Consider the following 19,506-nt stretch of genomic DNA (forward strand, 5'->3'; position numbering starts at 1 on the left):
CCGGACCCAGACACGATCCGGGTGACATTGATTAATTAATTGCTTCTGGACTCGGTTAAGGGGATTCACAGCAACAGAGGGGGTGTAATGCCCTAAGCAGCTTTCCCAACCCACAAGGGGCTCGTTGGCCCCTAATTGGCTTGTGACAGCTTAGGCAGCGCCCAGGGCATTAATCACCCCGGGATCCTTCCCAATTAACCCCGCAGAGCCCGCTGCAGGGGTGGATCTCCCTCTGCTTGGCTTCGCAGGGCTCTGAGCAGTCGGTGGCCTCTCCCAAAATGTCCCTGGGGTGGCTTTGCAATGGTTGGGGAGACAGCAGGGCCTGTGCCAGGGCTCCTGGGCATGGGGGGCACTTCCAGCCCTGCAGCCTGAAGAGGAAAGGGAGCCATGGCACAGAACAGGGAACAGAACAGACCAGCTCTTGTGTCACTGTCACACCAAGCCAGAGCATAACCAAGGGTGACAGGGGCTGTATTGATTTTTTCTGGACGCCAAGCAGTAAATCATAGAGTCCCAGAACTGTTTGTTTTGGAAGGACCCCAGAGCTCATCCAGTGCCACCCCTGCCATGGCAGGGACACCTCCCACTGTCCCAGGTACTCCCAGCCTCGCTGTCCAGCCTGGCCGGGGCTCTGCCAGGGATCCAGGGGCAGCCACGGCTGCTCTGGCCACCCTGTGCCAGGGCCTCAGCACCCTGACAGGCACCAATCCCTTCCAAATTAATAAACAGAAATGTCAGTAATTAATAGATTAATAATGTAATTAAACATTACCCACGCGCTCGCCCCGCCCCCTGATCTGACCAATCACAGAGCGGCGTGCACGGAAGGGGCGTGACCATTTGTGTGGGCGTGGCGGAGTGGGCGTGGCCGCGCTGAGGAAGGCGGGCGGGCGCAGCGCAGCCCTAAGATGGCGGCCGGGCGGCGGCGGCGGCGGCGCTGAGGTAACGCGGCTGCTCCGGCCCGGCCCGGGGCCGGTCCTTATCCTCCCGGGCCCCCGGGGGTTGGAGCGGGCGGGATCCGCGCTGCAGGTTGGGCGGGGGCGGCCGGTATCCACTGCGGCGGGCAGGGCCCGGCGGGCCGGCATCATCCCCCGCTGTGGGGCGAGCGGTGCGCCGGTGCTTCCCTTCACAGGTGGGGGCCCGGTGCGGCCGCGCCGAGCGGGAGGGGTGCATTTATATTACCTGCATTAATTACCTACATTCTCTATATATTTATATTATTCTAATAATATAAATTAAGCCGGCGGGCGGCGCTGCCCGGCCCGGTGTCCGCTCGGCCGGGCCGGCCCCGGGGCCCCGCAGCACCGCGGGCGGCCCCGGGGCTCGGGGACAGCTCCCGGTACGGGGGACGGTGTGTGCCCGCTCGGAACCCGCTGTGCTGTGCTTGAGGAACGCGGTGTTTGCCGCTGGGAAATTACAAATTACAGCTCCTGCCCTTGCTGGCCCGTGGATCTCGGTGCCGGTGGGAATTTACAGCTCCTGCCCGTGGATCTCGGTGCCCATAGGAAATTGCAGCTCCGGCCCTTGTTGTCCCTCGGTCTCGGTGCCGATGGGAATTTACAGCTCCTGCCCTTTTCGGCCCCTCGGATCTCGGTGTTCAGGCTCTGACCCGGAGCCCCAGCCCTGCTGCAGGTGCAGCCCCGGCCCTTCCCGCGTTCCTCACCCACGGCACATCTCGGTTCAAATCCTTACTGCAAATGCCCCTCGCACAGCTTTGCTGAAAGGTTAAAATATCGCTCTAGCGTTGCCTGAGACTGATGATACCTTTTTTCTCTCTCTTTTTCTTTTTTTTATTTTTTTTTCAAAAAAAAAAAAAAAAAGTTGCCTAAAGCAGTGGAAATACTTGAAATCTTCCTACTAATAACAGGCCGTTTCAATGTGGTCCTTATTGCCTGACATAAAGAGAATTACCTTTATCACTGGCTGTCTTAAAGCTGTTGTAGCTCTGATCTATCAGTGTGATTTTATTTATTTATTTACTTTTGGTTTTGCGTTTCATTCTGTTTGACCAGTGATCCTTGGCTAGTGAAGCTCTTATTTTTTATTTTTTTTTAATTTATTGCTGTCTCTAGTCAGTGTCCCGTTTTGGTTTGGCTGTGTGAAGCTGGTGCTGGTGTTTGGTTTGTAATCTTGTAGAGCAGCATGCAGGGAGGGTCATAAATCTGCAGCAGGGTTTGGTGGCTTTTTTTTTTTCCTCCTTTTTTTTGTGTGTGTCTCTTGTTTTACTTTCAGAGCAATAACTTAACTTTTGTCCTTGCTCTGTTGAGCAAAAGTGAAAGTTAGATGCTGGGTGCACACTTCTGCCATCAGTTATCCTTTTTAACCTTTCATAGCTGTAGATTCCTCGTGCAGAGGAGGCTTGGTGAGAAATCAGTCACCTCAAAAGATATATGGGGAGCGATTGAAGCTTTCTCTTCTCCGAGTAAAACAATTGTAACAGAAACGTTTGCTCCTGCAGCCACGTGCACAAAAAGGCAGTTTAATTGAGATTGCAGCCCGACCAGGGGTTCAGCTGGGACCTGCTGTGCTCTCCAGGCTGGATGGGGAGCATGCCAGCCTGCTGCCGTTCCTGCAGATGCTCACGGAGGACGCTGAGGCAGAGGAGCAGGAGCGCTCTCCAGAGCCCTGGCTCGGCACCATCCCAGTCTAGGTTTGAATTGCTGCCGCCTTGAACACGCCGGGCTGTATTTGAAATCGTAACCAACAAAAAGATGTGATTTCGCTTCCACCTGGTCCGGGGCAGGCAGGTGCAGGTTTATGGAGGAGCTTCTGGAACGTTCTGAACCCCCGTTAACGGCGGGGCCTGGGCAGGCCAGCCCCTAGGGGGGGAAATACAGCCCGGCTCCTGTGCCTAAGCTTTAGCTGTGTGGGTTTCTCCCCCTTCCCCAGAACCTTTGCTCTTGAAGATGGTGAGTAGCCAGCCTAAGTACGATCTAATTCGGGAGGTTGGTCGTGGCAGTTATGGTGTGGTGTACGAAGCGCTCGTCAGGAGGACCTGTGCCCGCGTGGCCGTCAAAAAGATCCGGTGCCACGCTCCCGAGAACGTGGAACTGGCTCTGCGCGAGTTCTGGGCCCTTAGCAGTATCAAGAGCCAGCACCCCAACGTCATCCACCTGGAGGAGTGCATCTTGCAGAAAGATGGCATGGTGCAGAAGATGGCCCATGGCTCCAGCTCCTCCCTGTATCTGCAGGTACACGAGGCCGAGGGGACGGGGTGAGCTGGGGGGAAGGAGGTGGGACAGCTGAGGGTTTGAGCCGTGCTCAGCTAGGCCAGGGGATTGGCTGCATTGCTGACACCCAGAATGTAATAGAGGTTTGTAAAAGAACCTGAACAATCGCCTGGATCTTGGGTTTGAGGCTGGGGTCTCATGGCTCCAGCTCCTCCCTGTATCTGCAGGTGCACGACGCCGAGGGGACGGGGTGAGGTGGGACAGCCCAGGGGTTTGAGCCGTGCTCAGCTAGGCCAGGGGGTTGTGTGCATTGCAGACACCCAGAATGTAATAGACATCTTTAGAATAAACTCGGCAAACACCTGGATCTTGGGTTTGAAGCTGTGCTGCTCTGAAAGACTCCAGAGTTTGTGTTTAATGCAAATCTGCTGTGATAACTTGAGGAAGCCAGGGCAGGTGCAGGCTGTGCAGTTCTTGGCAGCTGCAGGTTAAAGAGCACTCCTTTCTGGGAGAGCTTGGAGGAATTCCATCCTGGGTGCCTTGGAAGAGGAAATCAGTGTCTTGATTTATAGGAAGCCAGCGCTTAAAATTCTTTCAGAAACAAGCATCAATTGGTAGCACATCATGAGCTGGTTTTATTTTTTAATAAATATCTGTTTAAGTTAATCTCTTCAAAGAGTATAAATTAGGGAGTACATATCACTGTGGAAGTGTCCTTTTAAGTTTGAAGCTGTGTATGTTTGAAGAATAAGTAGCTCTGGAAAGACATTGAAAGACAATCTAATTAATTCCCTCGTCAAGAAGCAGCCCTGAGTATAAATCAGCCCCAGGCAGAAATCAGCGTTCCTGGTTCAAACAGCCACAGCCTGCTCAGTGTTTGCTGTGTTCTCCCCAGCCAGCTGTTCTTATTTCAGTGTTCATTGCCACCCTGCTGTCTCAGAACGGGGTCCCTGCCTGTGCCAGCTCCCCGTGGCCCGGGAGCTGCTCCTGACTTGTTCTCAGGGAAGGATTAGGCTGAAATAACAGGGGCAGGAGTCAGAGCCTCACCTTCCTGGTTCGCTGGAGCTGCAGGGAGGGCAGGTGTGCAGGAGGAGCTTTGAAGGCCCCGGGTGGAGCTGAAGGCGGGGAAGAGCCCGCAGCTCTGGCTGGGTTGGCGGTGCTGGGAGCAGCTGGCACAGGTGCCAACAGCACGGATTGTTTTGCTGCTGCGGGGAGGAGGGCAAAGGGCAGAGCTGAGCTGAGTGCCAGGGTCACTCTGGAGCAGGCAGAGCCCCTCTGCTGTCCCGGGGGTGGCACAGAGCTGAGCTGCTGCTGCTGCTGTGGGTGAGGAGCCTGGGCCGATCCTCAGTGACCCAAATCTGCAGAGTTGGAGTCCTCAGTCAGCCTTGTGTGCTGTGCTTTGCCACTGGCGCAGATGTGCGGGTGGATTTTGTTGTCTGAACTCTCACGGTGTCTGCAAGTGCAGCTCCTGTGACTCTGTGTTGGTGCCTTCTTGGCAGGGGAGGCTCCCTGCTCTCCTGAGATACCTTAATCTCACAGTTCCTGACTACAAACCCTAAATAAGGCATTTCTTAGCTCTAAAATAGATTTACTGCTTAAAGAAGATAGCTGTAAATTACTACCATTTTTTCTCTTGAAAAGGTCACTTTTTAAAAGTATTTTAGAATGCCTGTCTAGATATTAACACACCCCTTCATTTTTGAAAGCCAGTATGATTTAGCATCCATTGGTTTACTACTAACAGAAATAATTGCAGGACTTTCCTTCCAGAGCCACCTCAGAGGAGCTGAAGAGGCAAATGCAGTGATGTAAACAGGATTAGTAAAATGATTGCAGGTTTTACTTTGCTTTCTGTGTGGAGCAGCTGTAAGAACTGGCTGTTCCTGAAAATACCCTGTGGGTAATGATGGTGGGAAGGGTGTTCTGTGCTCAGCTGTGCCTGCAGATCAGTGTTCTCCTGAGTTCAGGATCCCGTGTTAACTTGCTGGAAGTCATGGATGTGTCAGGAAAGGAGACAGGCTTTAAAAATCTCTCCTGGATAAATGCAGCTGTGTGGAGTTGCTTGTGAGACTTTGTTTATCCCGAAGAGCTGTTGGCAAAGTGGGTGGGACAGGCTTTGTCAGGGTGGGACGCTGTCCAGCTGGGACAGATGGGAGGGCAATGGCCACTGGTATCTCTAAAACCTCTGTTATCAGGGTCGAGCTCTGCTGCTGGGCAGGAGCCTGAGCTTGATACGCTCCACACCAGCGAAGATAAGGAGGCTGGCAAATATATTGTGATTTTGTTTTTTTCTCTCTTTTACATAAAAACATTTGCATCGTGTTTTCTTTGCCCCGTTGCAATACCTTGCTCTGTGGATTGTTGAGGGGAGGGTCAGACAGAGTGGTCTGGGTTGGAAGGGATCCTAAACCCCATCTCATTCCCATGGGCAGGGACACCTTCCACTCTGCCAGGTGGCTCCAGCCTGGCCTTGGGCACTTCCAGGGCTCCAGGGGCAGGCACAGCCGCTCTGGGCACCCGTGCCCTCTGCAGCCCCACAGGGAGCAATTCCTGCTGTGTAACTAACCCAAATTTCCCCTCTCTGTGAAGATCCTGACTCCATGCGCTTTTCCACCAAACCCTTCCCTTCCCACCATCCCCAGGTACTCACATCCCCTCCTCTCCTCGCTGCAGCTCGTGGAGACCTCACTGAAAGGAGAAATAGCCTTTGACCCCCGAAGCGCTTACTACCTGTGGTTCGTGATGGATTTCTGCGACGGCGGCGACATGAACGAGTACCTGCTGTCGCGCAAGCCCAGCCGCAAGACCAACACCAGCTTCATGCTGCAGCTCAGCAGCGCCCTGGCCTTCCTGCACAAGAACCAGATCATCCACCGCGACCTCAAGCCCGACAACATCCTCATCTCGCAGGGCCGCGCGCCCGCCGAGCCCACGCTGAAGGTGGCGGATTTCGGCCTCAGCAAGGTGTGCTCGGCCGCGGGCCACAGCGCTGAGGAGCCCGTCAGCGTCAACAAGTGCTTCCTGTCCACCGCCTGCGGCACCGACTTCTACATGGCCCCCGAGGTGTGGGAGGGCCACTACACGGCCAAGGCCGACATCTTCGCCCTGGGCATCATCATCTGGGCCATGCTGGAGAGGATCACCTTCGTGGACACCGAGACCAAGAAGGAGCTGCTGGGCAGCTACGTGCGGCAGGGCGCGGCCATCGTGCCCGTGGGCGAGGCGCTGCTGGAGAACCCCAAGATGGAGCTGCTCATCCCCGTCAAGAAGAAGTCCATGAACGCCAGGATGAAGCAGCTGATCAAGGAGATGCTGGCGGCCAACCCGCAGGACCGGCCCGACGCCTTCGAGCTGGAGCTGCGGCTGGTCAACATCGCCTTCAGGGACAGCAGCTGGGACACGTGAGGGCGTCCTGCAGGGGTACTTGGCACCTCGCTGCCGGAGATTGCCGACGGGAATGTGGAGTTGGCCGGTGTGAAATCCCTGCGGGTGTTGCTGGGGCCGCTGCGCTGGCACGGGCGTGTCGCAAGAGCCAACGCTACTTGGTTTCCAGCACTCTGTCATGGAGTGTCCCGCACATTCCAGTTTCCTATGTCAGTATTAGGAACTCTCACGGAAAAAAAGGAGGAGAAATAGATTTGCATGCTGGCAGTGCAAATCTTGAGGCTTTGTAATGTAGTCTGTGTATATATTTATGTATATGAGTGACTGGGAGTGTGTGGCACTTAAGTTATTTGCTGTGGGTCTGGATGATTGGGGTCTGCTAGAAATCTGGGTGAAGAAAGCGAGTGAGAAAAACTCCTTCCTCCCCAGGCCTGAATGACTTTATTATTTATTTTTGTTACCTAATTTCAAAGACTTGACTTTGTAAACAAAAAAAGCAATGCAAGGGGATCAGCTGCTTTCAAAGTGCTAACATGGCTGGTCTTGGCACTTAGAGCTTAATGAGCTCATCACTGAGGGAGTCAAATTAGAAATGTACAGTCAGGTGCTGGCAGGGGGGCTGGCTCACTGATCAATTGATTTTGCTTTTATTAATCAGTTAATTTGCCTTTTCTCACCTGGAAATGGCTGTAAGTATTTCCTTCTACAATTTGCTTTTTGAAGTCTGTTCCCTTTTAGTGTTGGGACAGCAGTTCTGGGCACTCAGTGTTCATTTTTTGAGTGCAGATAAATAGAATGTTATTCTTTGGTTTTCCAAAAGCAAAGGATTCTGATTCCACCCAACTTGTGAGGCTTTACAGGCCGCAGGTGGCTCTTACCTGGTGCTGTGTGAGCTGGTGCCTGTCCCCAGCTGGCCTTAGTTCATAATTCTTGTTGTTTCCTTTCACTTCATCCTCTTGGGAGTGATCCCCAGACAAACACACTTTGCTTGTGCCAACTCTGCCTCCCAGTTCTCCCATCTCAGCAGGGTGAGGAAAGGGGGTTTGTCATTCATGTTAAACTTGGGAGCTGTTTAACAGCAAAGGGGTGAGCATCCCCTCCCTTACCCAGCCAGAATAACAGAATTACAGAGCCAGAATCAGCACTGCTCCCCTCTGAGGTGCTCTGTGAACCACCCAGGTCCCCTCTGCCTGCAGGGCACAAATCAGGGGCTGGCACAGGGAAGTTTGGGGCTTTTGACTCCCAAAGTGTTTCTTTGCACTGATTGCCACTTTATAGGTTGGGGGTGCCTGAAATCCCTCTCATGGTGCTTCTCCTCGCTGTTGGGTGACACTGGTAGTCCTCGAGCTCTGTGTTCTCTTTGATTTTTTTGTTGTCTGAGGTCTTTTGTTTTGAGAAAATCAATCAAGTTGTTGTAGCAGCTGCGGGGTCGTTCCACCAGCGTGACACGAAGTCAAGACACTTTTCAGCACTTGGGAAAGATTTTTTTGTTGTTGTTTTTTCCATGTTTTTCCTTTAAAAACTGTAAAATATATTTTATGGAGAATTTATAATGAGGAAAATTATTGTGTAATTTATTAAGTTCATGACTGTTTTTGAAATAAAACCTTGAATTTCGATGAAGTTTTAGGAAGTGCTTTCAGTGCAGTGTCAGTGCTGCCCTCCAGGGACAGCCCTGAGAAACCTTGGGAGTGGAGCTGAGGAAACATCATTACTTATCCATGACAGGAAAGTGTGGCCCTCATTTGCATGCTTTAATTAGCAGCGCTCTGGACAGAGGGATCTGCAGGCTGGAAATGCCGTGAGTGAGTTTCTGTTGGAATTTCTTACACCCACAGCAGACCTGAGCCCAGCCCTGTGCCCTGTGGGTTCCTGTGCCAGGAATTCCCACCTGGCAGGAGCCTGGTGCTTGGGTCACTGCAGTTTGGGTTTAGGTTCATTTTTTTAGGAGTAGTAAAAGAGGAAAGTCCCACTTTTGGATTGGTTCTAAGAGTGGTGATTTTAAATAGAGGCACAAGCTGAATTCCTTCCCCACAAAATGAAGAATAGTAAACCTGAGATTATATAGACACACACACATATATGTATATATAATATATATTATATATATGCTTTACTTCAAATATATTTAGCCTGTAGGGAGGGTGTGGAAACCTGCAGGGAGATGCCCTGGTGCAGAAATGAGATATAATTAAAGCTCCTTGGGCTGGGAGAGCCCAGCCCCAGAGGTTCAGGCTCCAGCCTGCCCTTCCCCATTCCCAGGGTTGGGAGCTCACCCTGTTGGTGTTTTTTGTTTGTTTTGGTCCAACCAGAGCTCGGTTTTGGTTGGTTTTGGTCCAACCAGAGTTTCCCTGGGGCTCTGTGGGGGAGGAAGAGCCCTTGGGAGGTTGCTCGGCTGCTCCCCTCCTTGGGGCACAGCCAGCCCGGTGTTTGGGGGCTTTGCCCTTTCTCACAGCCCCTGGGACGTCCCTGGCTCCGTGCTTCGGGTCCCTCCTGGTGCTGTGGGGACAGAAGGGCCCAGGGAGAGCCAGTGAGGAATTTAAACACCAGCCTCAGTGGTGTGGGTGGTGCTGCCAGGGTTCCCCTTTCCTGCCAAGGAAATTCCTGTGCTGCAGCCCAGGAAAGGCACAGGGATGTGCCCAGAATGCCACAAACCCCCCAGAGTGTCTGAGGGACGCGGGCGAGGTGGGAACACCAGCCTGAGCTGCTGCAGGTGCTGCTCAGGAGCTCTGGAAGGCCTCGGGGAAATCTGAAACCCCATTTCTAGGAGCAGGGAGGTGTCAAGTGACCGCTGCTGGAAGAGGAGCCCAGCCCGGGCTGTTCCCGTTCCTTCCAGAGGCTCCTTCGCCCGCAGGTTTGGCATGGAACCAAATGCAACCTGAAAACCCTTGCAGCAGTGCTGGGTTCAGGCTCCATCCTGACCCTGGGCTGGTTCCCTCAGCGCCGGCAGCTCCTCCTGTCCCTGTCCTGGCTGTCCCTGTGTCCCTGTGCCATGGCTTTGGAGCCTTTTGGGGTTGGAGCAGCCCCAGGAACTCCTCCTGTCCCTGTCCTGGCTGTCGCTGTGTCCCTGTGCCATGGCTTTGGAGCCTTTTGGGGTTGGAGCAGCCCCAGGAACTTGTCCTGTCCCTGTCCTGGCTGTCGCTGTGTCCCTGTGCCATGGCTTTGGAGCCTTTTGGGGTTGGAGCAGCCCCAGGAACTCGTCCTGTCCCTGTCCTGGCTGTCGCTGTGTCCCCAGCCCTGCTCTGCCACAGCTTTGGAGCCCTTTGGGGTTGAAGCAGCCCCAGGGCCGCTCCCGCCCCGACCTGCCCCGACACGCGGTGCCTGCTCGGCCGGGGCGCTGCTCTCGGGTTTATTTCGTGCCCGTTTGAACCCTGAGGTTTGAAACTCGTCGGACGAGCTCCCATCACCGCCCCGTCCCGAGGGAAGCCCGAGCCTCTCTGGCGTTCGCCTTTCCCGAGAGGGAATCCTGGGGCAGATCCCAGAGCTGCCGAGGGTTTCTCCATCACTGGCCTGGTCCTGTTCCCTGTCCTCCACCAGATTCGCTCCGGTGCAGCCTCACCGAGTGCTGCCGGCTGTGCTGCTCTCCAGGTTTATTACAGAGGTGATCTGTCCCTTCCTCGCTGTCACTGGGGTTTGTTTTTTCCAGCCTGCAGAGCTCAGACCAGGCCTGGCCCCTCTCCCCCTGCCCAGGCCCCATCTCAGGCCCCGCTTTCCCGCACAGGACTCCTGGCCCCAGCCCCTTCCTGCCCCGCTGCCGTCGGCCGGGAAGGTGCCGGGCACAGCCCCAGGCCCCGTTCCCGGCAGCTCCTCAGGAAGGAACAGGGCTGGGGACGGAGAGCTGGGGGACAGAGCCCCCCTCATGCCGGGGTTTGTCCCCCTGAGCCCCTCATTCCTGTGAGCAGCCCGGCTGTGCCCCAGCTCTCCCCAAACCGGGGGTGCAGGGGCTGCGGCTCCCGGGGAGCTCCGGGGCTTTCTCTGGTTCCTCTCCGAGGGTCCTGGAGCCCAGCTCGGGGGGCACCGGGTCTTTCCTTCCTTCCTTCCCCCCCTGCTCCAGTGCCACGTTCGCAGCCCCCCGGGCTGGACCGGGCATGGAGGGGGCCGGGATTGTCCCTGTGGGAGCGCTCGGGAAGGGAAGAGGGCAGCGGTAAAAATAACCCTGGGCCAGCTCCAGCCCATTGTGGCTTCCTGCGATTTACAGCCCTTCCCGGGGGGAAGAGGCAGGAACGGGCGGCTCGGGGCCGGCTGTGACCCTTTCACCGCCACCGGAGAAGGTGCCAGAGTCCTTTCCTGGGGAGGGGATTTTGGAAGGAAGCGGAGGGGGGAGAGGAGCAGAGGTGAGCGTGAGCTGCGGGAGGAGAGGGGTTAATGCTGGCCAGGGTCAGCACGGGTGGGCTCCTGCCGCGGCGCTGGGCTGGCGCGGGTTAATGGGTGGCTCTTCCTCTTCCTCATCCTCTATATGAGGCTGCTCCCGGCTCTGTTTTGTGCAGGAGGGGAAGGAGCTGCGTGAGGCTGGAGCATCCCATCCCTGCATCCCATTCCTGCATCCCTGCGAGGGCTCAGGTGAGCGAGACACCTGCCTGGCACGGATCCTGGCACGGGTCCTGGCCGCGGGGCTGGGCTGGGGAGGGTGAGGGTCCCAACCCGGGAGCGCAGGGCCAGACACCCCGCGTGCCTCAGTTTCCCCGTGTATACCCAGACTGGGTGCGGTGTGGAGCCCGTGGGCTGCGTGTGGAGCTGCGTGGCCGAGGCTCGCTGGGCTGTTTGCTCCCGTGAGCTCTGCCCTGCCCGGCCCCGTGTCCCTGCTGTCACCGGGGCCGGTTCTGTGTCCCTGCTGTCCCCGGGGCTGGTTCCGTGTCCCTGCTGTCCCCCGGGGCTGTTTCTGTGTCCCTGCTGTCACCGGGGCCGGTTCTGTGTCCCTGCTGTCCCCCGGGGCTGTTTCTGTGTCCCTGCTGTCACCCAGGGCCGGTTCCGTGTCCCTGCTGTCACCCGGGGCTGGTTCCGTGTCCCTGCTGTCCCCCAGGCTGGCTCCGTGCCCTCCGCACACGGACAAAGGGGGAATCCTCCCTCCCAGCCCAGCCTGGCTGTTGGGGGGCACGGCTCGGGGACCCCCCAGCCCCGGGCAGCTCTCCTGAGCCCGGCTTTGTTCCGCCGCTCGGGAACACAAGGCGGGGGCCGGCCCCGGTATTTTTTCCTGTTGGAAGCCGCTCCTGGGATGCGGCCGGAGCCGGCGGATGCTCGGCGCTTCTCCCTTCCTGCCCGGGGCTGTTCCTGCCTGCAGTGCCAGGACTCAATGTCCGGGTGGCATTGAGGGGACCCTCAGCCCCATCCTCCTCACCGCTGCACCCTCGGGGCTGACCCTGACTCTCCTCTCTCCTCCAGGGCTGAATCCAGGAGCCGAACGAAGCTTCGGGAGCCTCCTGACACAGAGCGATCGGCAGCGATCAGGAGCGATCGGCAGAGACCATCAGTGATCAGCAGTGATCGGCAGAGACCATCAGCGATAAGCAGCGATCAGCAGAGACCATCAGTGATCACCAGCGATCACCAGCCATCAGCAGCGATCAGCAGAGACCATCAGTGATCAGCAGCGATCAGCAGAGACCATCAGTGATCAGCAGCGATCAGCAGAGACCATCAGTGATCAGCAGCGATCAGCAGTGATCGGCAGAGACCATCAGCGATCAGCAGCGATCAGCAGAGACCATCAGCGATCAGCAGCGATCAGCAGCGATCAGCAGAGACCATCAGTGATCAGCAGCGATCAGCAGAGACCATCAGTGATCAGCAGTGATCGGCGGCGATCAGCAGCGCCGTTCCGGGGCCATGGTGCCCTTGGGCAGCCCCACTCTCGCCGTGTGCGCCTCCAGCAACCTGCGGCTCATGGCCCCGGGGCGCGGCTCGCCGCTGGCCTGGCTGAACCGGGGCCCCGAGTGCCCGGGGGGCAGCGGAGGCCGCAGGGCCAGCGCCGTGGAGCGCCTGGAGGCCGACAAGGCCAAGTACGTGAAGTCGCAGCAGGTGATCAGCCGGCGGCAGGAGCCGGCGCTGCGCGGCTCCCCGCGCCTGTCCCCGCACGGGCGGCGCCGCCTGGCCCGGCAGCAGTGCGGGGAGCTGGGCCCGGAGCTGCCGTGCCCCCCGTCCCCCGTGTCCCGCCGCAGCGGCGGCCGCCGCCTGCTCAGGCCCGACTCGCTCATCATCTACCGCCAGAAACGGGACTGCCTGGGCGGCGACAAGGAGAACAGCGCCAAAGGCTCGGGGCTGGTGCGGCGCCTCTTCCAGGGACCCCTGAGAGCCACCCCGCCCAGCTCGCCCCCCTCCCGCAGCCCCCAGACCCCCATGCTGTGGGCGCCGGCCGAGAGGGAGGAGCGGACACCGGGAGGGGACGGCAGCGGGGACAGCGGCGGGGACAGCGGCGGGATCCCGCCCGTGCCCGTGCCCGTGCCCGTGCCCGTGCAGCAGCCGCCCGGTGCCCCCGGGAAGGAGCCGCTGGCTCTGCGCGTGTCGCTGCCGCTGTCGGAGCAGGAGCGCTTCTTCAACTACTGCGGGCTGGACCGGGCGCAGGTGGAGCTGCTGGGCCGGGAGCGCTTCGGGCCCGCGGGCTGGGACAGCGGCTCGGCCCGGGCCGGCTCCGGCGAGTCCGAGCCCGGCCGGGCCTCGGGGGGCAGCGAGGGGGACGCGGGGCCGGGCGAGGAGGAGCCGGACACCCGGGCGGGCTCGGCCGTGTCGGTGGTGGAGCGCAATGCCCGGGTCATCAAGTGGCTCTACGGCTGCCAGAGAGCCTGGGCGGCCGCCAGGGAATCCACGGTGTGAGCGGGGACGGCCCGGCCGGGACCGGGACACCCGCGGGGCTCCTGCTGCCTGCACCGGGCCCCGAGACCCGGCGGGATGTGGCCGAGGGCCTGGGGGCACCCATGGCCCCGTGGCACTCCTGGCCCCGTGGCACTCCTGGCCCCGGCGGCACTCCTGGCCCCGGTGCCGTGGGGATGCTGCGGGCTGGGAGAGCCGCCAGGTCCTCAGGCTGAGTGTGGTGGGGGCACCTGAGGGCAGGTGAGGAAGGGCCACCCCCGCTGCTGTCCCCCTGCTGTCCCCCACCTTCTCCCTGTCCCCAGCCCAGAGGGTGGCACAGGCCCGCAGCCCCCACTGACCACCCAAATCCTGCTCTGGCTGGGGGTGGGCAGAGCCCGAGCCCCCTCCCGTGGGCAGCGCCCACCCCTCAGCCCCCTCCTCCTCCCCAGAACAGGAGCTGCTGGGGCCAGAGCTGCCCTCAATAAATCTGTTTGGGGTTTTTTCTAGCCTGGCTTGTGTGTGTGGCTGTGGGGGGATGCCCCAGGGCTGGGGGGCCGTGGGGCTGTTGGGGGGTGAGGGAAGGAAACGCAGAGCTCAGGGAAAAAGGGAATTTTGGGGTCTTTGCGCAGCTGTGACACCCAAACCCAGGGTAGAGCCCTCGGGCACGGGCGGGCGCTGCCCACCAGCAGTGGGGACCGCAAATAACTTGTGGCGAGTCCTACTGCTGCCCCCTCCTCTAGTTGCCCTTGGGGGCGCCTTTATTGCGGATCTCGGCCAGTTTGCCGGCCAGGAAGCCCCAGTGGAAGGCGCCTTCCTCCGGCTCCCGCAGGTCGCTGCCGTCGTCACCCGGCGGCTCCCCCGGGCTCTCGTCGGGCTCCGGGGGCGGCCCCGCCTTGTCGGGCCCCGCCGCCTGCTGCCACTTGGTAGCGAAGAGATCCCAAAACCCGGGGGCCTTCTCGGTGTGGGGCGGCTCGGGCGGCTCGGCCAGAGGGCTGCGGGGAGGGAGCGGGGACGGGAACGTCGGGGCAGGGACCGGCACCTTCCCCCGGCCCACCGTGCCCCGTCCCTGCCCATCGGGGAGGGGGATGCAGGCCATGGGGTGGGGGCGATATGGGTGGGCTGGGCAGGTCCCGGAGGTCGGATCGGGTTCTGGGGTGGGATCGGGGTTCTGGGGTCGGATCGGGTTCTGGGGTGGGATCCGGGTTCTGGGGTCGGATCGGGGTTCTGGGGTGGGATCGGGGTTCTGGGGTCGGATCGGGTTCTGGGGTGGGATCCGGGTTCTGGGGTCGGATCGGGGTTCTGGGGTGGGATCCGGGTTCTGGGGTCGGATCGGGTTCTGGGGTCGGATCGGGGTTCTGGGGTCCCCCCAGCGCTCTGTAACTCACTGGTCCGGGCAGGGCTCCGGGCTCAGCAGCTGGTGCTCGTCCTCGCGGGCGAAGAGGGACGAAAGCGTCCGCCAGCCGCGGGCCCCGACCCCCTGCACCTGCGGGGGCAGCGCCGGGGTCACCGGGAGCTGCGGCCGCCGCTGTGCCCCCGCCCCGCCGCCCCCAGCCCCCTCCTCACCTTCCGGGCCAGCTGGGACACGGGGCTGGCCCCCTCCTCCAGCAGCGCGGGGGGCTCGGCCGTCTCCATCAGCTCGGGGGGCTCTGCCTGCAATGAAGCCCCGGTGAGGGCAGGGAGGGGGTACAGGAAGGTTGGGCAGCCCCTTTTGGGGCCCCCCCACCGTACCTCGTCCTGCAGGGCCCCGTCGGGGCGCGGCGCCCCCAGGGTCTGCAGCACCTTGGCCTTGTAGAGCCGCCAGAAGCCCTGGGCCATGGCGAGGGGCTCGGCGGGGCCGCAGCCGGCGGAGCCGCGGGCAGCGGGGCGGGCCGGACGGGCGATCCGGTGGCTTCATTAAAGTTTCAGCGGCCGCTTGCTCCGCACAAAAGGAATCTGAGCCCGGGCCGAGCCGGGGGCAGCGCGGGGGCGGCTCCTCCGGTCACCCCCAAACCCCATCCCCAGCCCCCCGCCCCAGCCCCCCGGTGCCTCTCGCCCACCCGAGACCCCCGGGGCTGGGACGTGGTGCCCATGGTGCAGAGGGGGCGCTGGAGCTCCGCGCTCCCCCCGCCGCGGGTCCCCATCTATAATTGATCACGGGGGAAACACGATCGGTGCCGGGACACGGCGGGAGACGCTGAGCCCTGCCCCGCTCCTGGCAGCGGTGACCGGGGCAGGGTGGAGGACACGGGGGGACACGGCGGCAACGCGGGCACGGTGGCAGCGGGGCTGGGGGGCGCGGGGAGCGTCCCGGGACAGTCCCGGTACCGGGGACACGGGGCTGGGGGCGGGGTCTGACCGGGCTGGGCGTGGCTTACACAGATGGGCGGGGCCATAAACGGCGCTCGTTGCATATGGGCGGGGCGTGCTGCGGTGTGGGCGTGTCCCGCAGCCCCGCGCCTGCGCAGTGCGGCGCACCGGAGCGTGCGGCCGCCATGTCGCCGCGGAACGGGCGGCGCACCGGAGCGCACCGGGCGCACTCGCTCGCCCGCCAGCTCAAAACCAAGCGGCGCCGGCGCGACCTGGACGAGATCCACGCGGACCTGAAGCCCGAGAACGCCGCGCGGCTGCTGCGGCAGGAGATCGACCCCGACCTGCCGGGCTGCGCGCAGTTCTACTGCCTGCACTGCGCGTGCGTGCGGCGGGGATACCGGGGGCATCCGGGGGGATCCGGGGGTCCCGGGGCTCGGGGGGCGGCTCCAGCCTTGGCATGGGCTTGTCCTGTTCCGGGGGGTCCCGGGTTCCCGGGGCAGGTGGGGGAGTTCTCCCGGTCCCTGAGGTTCCTGGGGTGGGGTCGGCCTGGTCCCGGGGGTCCCTGTCCCTGGGAGGGGATGCTCAGCCCTGGGGGTCTCTGTCCCTGCTTGGGGTGCTCAGCCTTGGGGGTCCCTGTCCCCTCGGAGGTTGATTCCGGGGGTCCCTATCCCCTATCCCTGTTCCCCTCTAACCCCTGGGGGAGCATCTTGTCCTGGTCAGAGGATGCCCCCAGGCCTGTGCAGGGTTGTAGTGGGACCCTGCCCCCTCGGCAGGAGCCCCCCAGCCCCCCTTGAGTCTCGGGGTCCCCCTGACCCCCATCCTTTCCTTCCCCAGGCGTTACTTCGTGGACCTGAACAGCATGAAGGAACATTTCAGATCCAAGGTGCACAAGAAGAGGTGAGGGGTGGGGGCAGACCCCAGATTCCCGGGGTGAGGGGCTGCCAGGGGCGGTTGTGGGCAGCGCAGTCTCACCCCCCGTGTGCCCCCAGGCTGAAGCAGCTGCGAGAGGCTCCGTACACGCAGGAGGAGGCTGAGCGAGCTGCCGGCATGGGCTCCTACGTGCCCCCAAAGAAGGTGGAGGTGCAGACCCAGCCCCTGGAGGAGGTCACCGAGATGGAGACGTCGGGCTGAGCGCAGGGACAGGGGCTGAGAGGCTCTGTAAGGACGCCTTTGTCTCAGCTTTGTGACAAAACGTGTCCCAGCTCTGCCAGCCAAATCCACCCTGCTCCTCCCACGGCCCCCTGGCCCGGGCACTGACAGGAGCAGGAGCCAGCAGGACCCTGGGTGCCCTCCCTGAGCGTCCTCCTCCTCAAAGGGACACATTCATTGTTCTCCGAGTGTGCTGGGACTGCACGCTCGTCTGCCTGCCTTTGGAGCGGTTCTGCTCTGTCCTTGGCTCAGAGCTTGTTCCAGTGATGCACCCATTAAAATATGTCAGCTGATGGTGTGGCAGCGTTGAATGTGAGGGTGACAGTCCCCCCAAGGGGTGAGGGGACACCTCAGTGTTGTTCTCTTCCCTGTTATCCAGAGGTGCCCGTGCCAGGAGCCTCGTCCTGGAGCTCTTGCCTGGTAAAAGTCCCTTTTTGTGGCAGCTTTTTTTGTGGGGAATGTGAGCTCGGGTCACCTCTTCATGGAGCACTTGGGTTTGCAGCTGGTTTGGCCCTTGAGAGGGCAGTGCTGGTGTCCCCTTGGTGAGGGCACTGGGAGGCTCCTGTCCCCAAAAACTCAACTCCTGCAAGTGATTCCATGCTCCTGGAGAGCTGCATGGTGATCAGCCTGTCCCTGAGGGGACACGGAGCGACAATGGCACCGAATTCCTGCGTGTCCCCATTCATCCCTCCTGCCCAGCTGGGGACTGGGAACGCAGACAGCAGTGACAGAGCAGTGACACAGCTGTGCTGGCTAAGGAAGGGTTTATTTCCACACAGCCTGCCTGGATTTGTCCCCGAGGCTCTGGGGGAGGGAGGGAGGGAGGGAGAGCTGCAGCTCTGTGGGAGCTGGGGAGGCTGTGGGATGTGCCAGCCCAGGGACACGGATGCGATGTCCCTGCCCAGGGTCACGTCACCGCCGTGTGCCCCCTGCCCGTTATCTAACACAGCGCTGCCCTCGTTCCTGCGGGGCGCCGCTCGTTCCCATGGGGACAGAGGGGCTCTGTGGCCCCAGCGGTGTCCCCAGCCCCCTCTGCTCCCGCGGGGGATGGGGATGGATGCAGCTGCCGGCTCTGCCGTCCCTCTGTCCGTCCGTCCGTCCAGCCTCTGCTCTGGCGTTCTGATCCCGCTGTCCCCCGTGGCTCGGGCTCAGCCGGCAGCCCCGGAGCTGGAAGCGGCTTCTGCGTTCTGCATCCCGGCTGCCCGAGGCGGGGACGGCTGGGGACGGCTGGGGACAGCCGGGGACGGCTGGGGACAGGCGGGGACGGCCGTGTCCCCCGTGCCCAGGGCACCCATGGCGGTGGGAAGGGCTGGATGTGGTGCAGGTCAGCTGCAGAGCTCGGGTGGATGGAGGGGACCCCGACATCCCCGGGACTGTCCCCAGGGCCCCAACACCCCATAGGGACAGTCCCCAGGGCCCCAACACCCCTTAGGGACAGTCCCCAGGGCCCCAACACCCTATAGGGACTGTCCCCAGGGCCAGAACATCCCTCGGGCACTGTCCCCAGGGCCCCCAGCCCCTGCTCACGGCTCCGGGGGGGCCTTGGCAGGGTCAGCCATTCTCCGGGCGCTGTAGAGGGACAGGCAGAGCCCGGCGGCCGCCAGCAGCAGGGCCAGGGGGGTCAGCAGCCGCCCCCCCGGCTCGGCCTCGCGTCCCGCGGCCAGCTGCATCTGTGGGGACACAGAGAGCCGTGGGGAGCACGGGAATGCCCCAAACCCCATGGGGACAGGGGCCTGGGGCCTGAATGGCCCCATCACACGGGGGGTGTAAAGGCGACGGGGGCAGCTTTGAGCCCCTCTGCGTGTCTCAGGGAGGGTGTTAGGGTGCCCCTGCAGCACTTGTGGGCCCCCATCGGCAGCAGCGTCACTGCCGGTGTGGAGCCGGGCTGGAGCCGGGCACGGCTCCCACGGTGGGCAGCGAGGGCAGCGAGGGCAGCGAGGGCAGCAGCACCCGGGGCTCCCCTGGCCCTGCTCGCCCCTTACCTGCAGCAGTCTGAAGTATCCCGGGGTCAGGCGGCGGGGGCGGATGATCATGGCGAGCGGGGAGCAGCGGGGCCGGGATGGAGCCCCCCAAATGCCCGGTCCCGGCAAGGGGCGCTCCGTGCGGGGCTGGGCTGGGATGGAGCCCCCCAAATGCCCGGTCCCGGCAAGGGGCGCTCCGTGCGTGCCGCGGCCCCGGGCAGGGCGCGGAGCAGGAGCCGCTGTCAGCCGCGATCAGCGCCCGCTGCTCCCCGGAGCGGACACGGCGGGCGGGGGGGCCGGCCCGGCCCAGCCCAGGGTGGATCTGGGGGGGCTGAAGGGCCGGGCTTAACCAGAGAACCCCTCTGCACGCCTGCGTGGGGCTGCCTCAGTTTCCCCACGTGTAAAGGGGTGTGAGCTATGATTTGGGTGAGGGGGGGTGACACCCCAAAAACTCCAGGGCGGAGCAGGGGCTTCCCTCAGATTATTCTGGGGGTCTCTGTGGCCCAGCTTTGCACCCACAGCGCTCCTCCTGGGGCGTCCCGCTCGTGTCCCGCTGGTGTCACACAGCTCCTGGGGTGTCCCACCGGTGTCCCGAGCGCTGTGGGGCTCAGCCCTCGCTGGGGGTGACACCGGTGCCGTTTCCCGGGGTTCCAGCGGCCGCGTGTCACCGCCCGGGCCGTGACTCACTGGCCTCGCCCCACGGCACCGTGCGGGGCCATCGGGGGCAGGCGGGCCCGGCGCTGAGCGGCACCGGGGAGCGCCAATGGGGC

General features: G+C 61.7%; 4 protein-coding genes across 5 annotated transcripts; 3 read left to right on the forward strand and 1 right to left on the reverse strand.

The window, feature by feature from the left end:
• The first annotated feature begins 911 nt into the window (after positions 1–911).
• PDIK1L (PDLIM1 interacting kinase 1 like) lies at positions 912–8,173 on the forward strand. Of its 2 annotated transcripts, XM_058819701.1 has the most exons (3): positions 912–942; positions 1,822–3,191; positions 5,844–8,173. In XM_058819701.1, the coding sequence occupies exons 2-3, from the start codon at positions 2,907–2,909 to the stop codon at positions 6,573–6,575; spliced, it is 1,017 nt and encodes a 338-aa protein (XP_058675684.1). In that variant the 5' UTR covers positions 912–942; positions 1,822–2,906; the 3' UTR covers positions 6,576–8,173. The 2 variants fall into 2 exon arrangements, with proteins under 2 accessions (XP_058675684.1, XP_058675683.1); XM_058819700.1 differs by lacking the exon at positions 912–942 and having other exon boundaries at positions 1,086–3,191.
• Positions 8,174–11,022: 2,849 nt separating this feature from the next.
• Positions 11,023–13,808, forward strand: FAM110D (family with sequence similarity 110 member D). Its single transcript, XM_058819826.1, has 2 exons — positions 11,023–11,114; positions 11,934–13,808. The coding sequence occupies exon 2, from the start codon at positions 12,378–12,380 to the stop codon at positions 13,359–13,361; it is 984 nt and encodes a 327-aa protein (XP_058675809.1). The 5' UTR covers positions 11,023–11,114; positions 11,934–12,377; the 3' UTR covers positions 13,362–13,808.
• A 265-nt stretch (positions 13,809–14,073) lies between these two features.
• C25H1orf232 (chromosome 25 C1orf232 homolog) lies at positions 14,074–15,152 on the reverse strand. Its single transcript, XM_058820005.1, has 4 exons — positions 15,066–15,152; positions 14,901–14,987; positions 14,723–14,820; positions 14,074–14,329 (listed from the first exon to the last, which is right to left on the reverse strand). The coding sequence occupies exons 1-4, from the start codon at positions 15,150–15,152 to the stop codon at positions 14,074–14,076; spliced, it is 528 nt and encodes a 175-aa protein (XP_058675988.1).
• A 641-nt stretch (positions 15,153–15,793) lies between these two features.
• On the forward strand, positions 15,794–17,068 carry ZNF593 (zinc finger protein 593). Its single transcript, XM_058819847.1, has 3 exons — positions 15,794–16,005; positions 16,461–16,523; positions 16,616–17,068. Exons 1-3 carry the CDS (start codon positions 15,809–15,811, stop codon positions 16,755–16,757), a joined length of 402 nt encoding a protein of 133 aa, XP_058675830.1. The 5' UTR covers positions 15,794–15,808; the 3' UTR covers positions 16,758–17,068.
• The last annotated feature ends 2,438 nt before the right edge of the window (positions 17,069–19,506 follow it).

This window comes from Ammospiza caudacuta, chromosome 25 (genome assembly GCF_027887145.1).
Source record: "Ammospiza caudacuta isolate bAmmCau1 chromosome 25, bAmmCau1.pri, whole genome shotgun sequence".
NCBI classification, from domain to species: Eukaryota; Metazoa; Chordata; class Aves; order Passeriformes; family Passerellidae; genus Ammospiza; species Ammospiza caudacuta.

What these genes read in the sequence shown, in the direction of transcription:
- C25H1orf232 (XM_058820005.1), bottom strand. Translation starts at nt 15,152, where the DNA reads ATGGCCCAGGGCTTCTGGCGGCTCTACAAGGCCAAGGTGCTGCAGACC. An exon ending in ACGGGGCCCTGCAGGACGAG is followed by an intron (nt 14,988 to 15,065) that starts GTACGGTGGGGG and finishes GCTTCATTGCAG; the next exon opens with GCAGAGCCCCCCGAGCTGAT. An exon ending in CCGGAGCCCTGCCCGGACCA is followed by an intron (nt 14,330 to 14,722) that starts GTGAGTTACAGA and finishes CCCTCCCCGCAG; the next exon opens with CCCTCTGGCCGAGCCGCCCG.
- ZNF593 (XM_058819847.1), top strand. Translation starts at nt 15,809, where the DNA reads ATGTCGCCGCGGAACGGGCGGCGCACCGGAGCGCACCGGGCGCACTCG. An exon ending in TTCTACTGCCTGCACTGCGC is followed by an intron (nt 16,006 to 16,460) that starts GTGCGTGCGGCG and finishes TTCCTTCCCCAG; the next exon opens with GCGTTACTTCGTGGACCTGA. An exon ending in TCCAAGGTGCACAAGAAGAG is followed by an intron (nt 16,524 to 16,615) that starts GTGAGGGGTGGG and finishes GTGTGCCCCCAG; the next exon opens with GCTGAAGCAGCTGCGAGAGG.
- FAM110D (XM_058819826.1), top strand. Translation starts at nt 12,378, where the DNA reads ATGGTGCCCTTGGGCAGCCCCACTCTCGCCGTGTGCGCCTCCAGCAAC.
- PDIK1L (XM_058819701.1), top strand. Translation starts at nt 2,907, where the DNA reads ATGGTGAGTAGCCAGCCTAAGTACGATCTAATTCGGGAGGTTGGTCGT. An exon ending in GCTCCTCCCTGTATCTGCAG is followed by an intron (nt 3,192 to 5,843) that starts GTACACGAGGCC and finishes TCCTCGCTGCAG; the next exon opens with CTCGTGGAGACCTCACTGAA.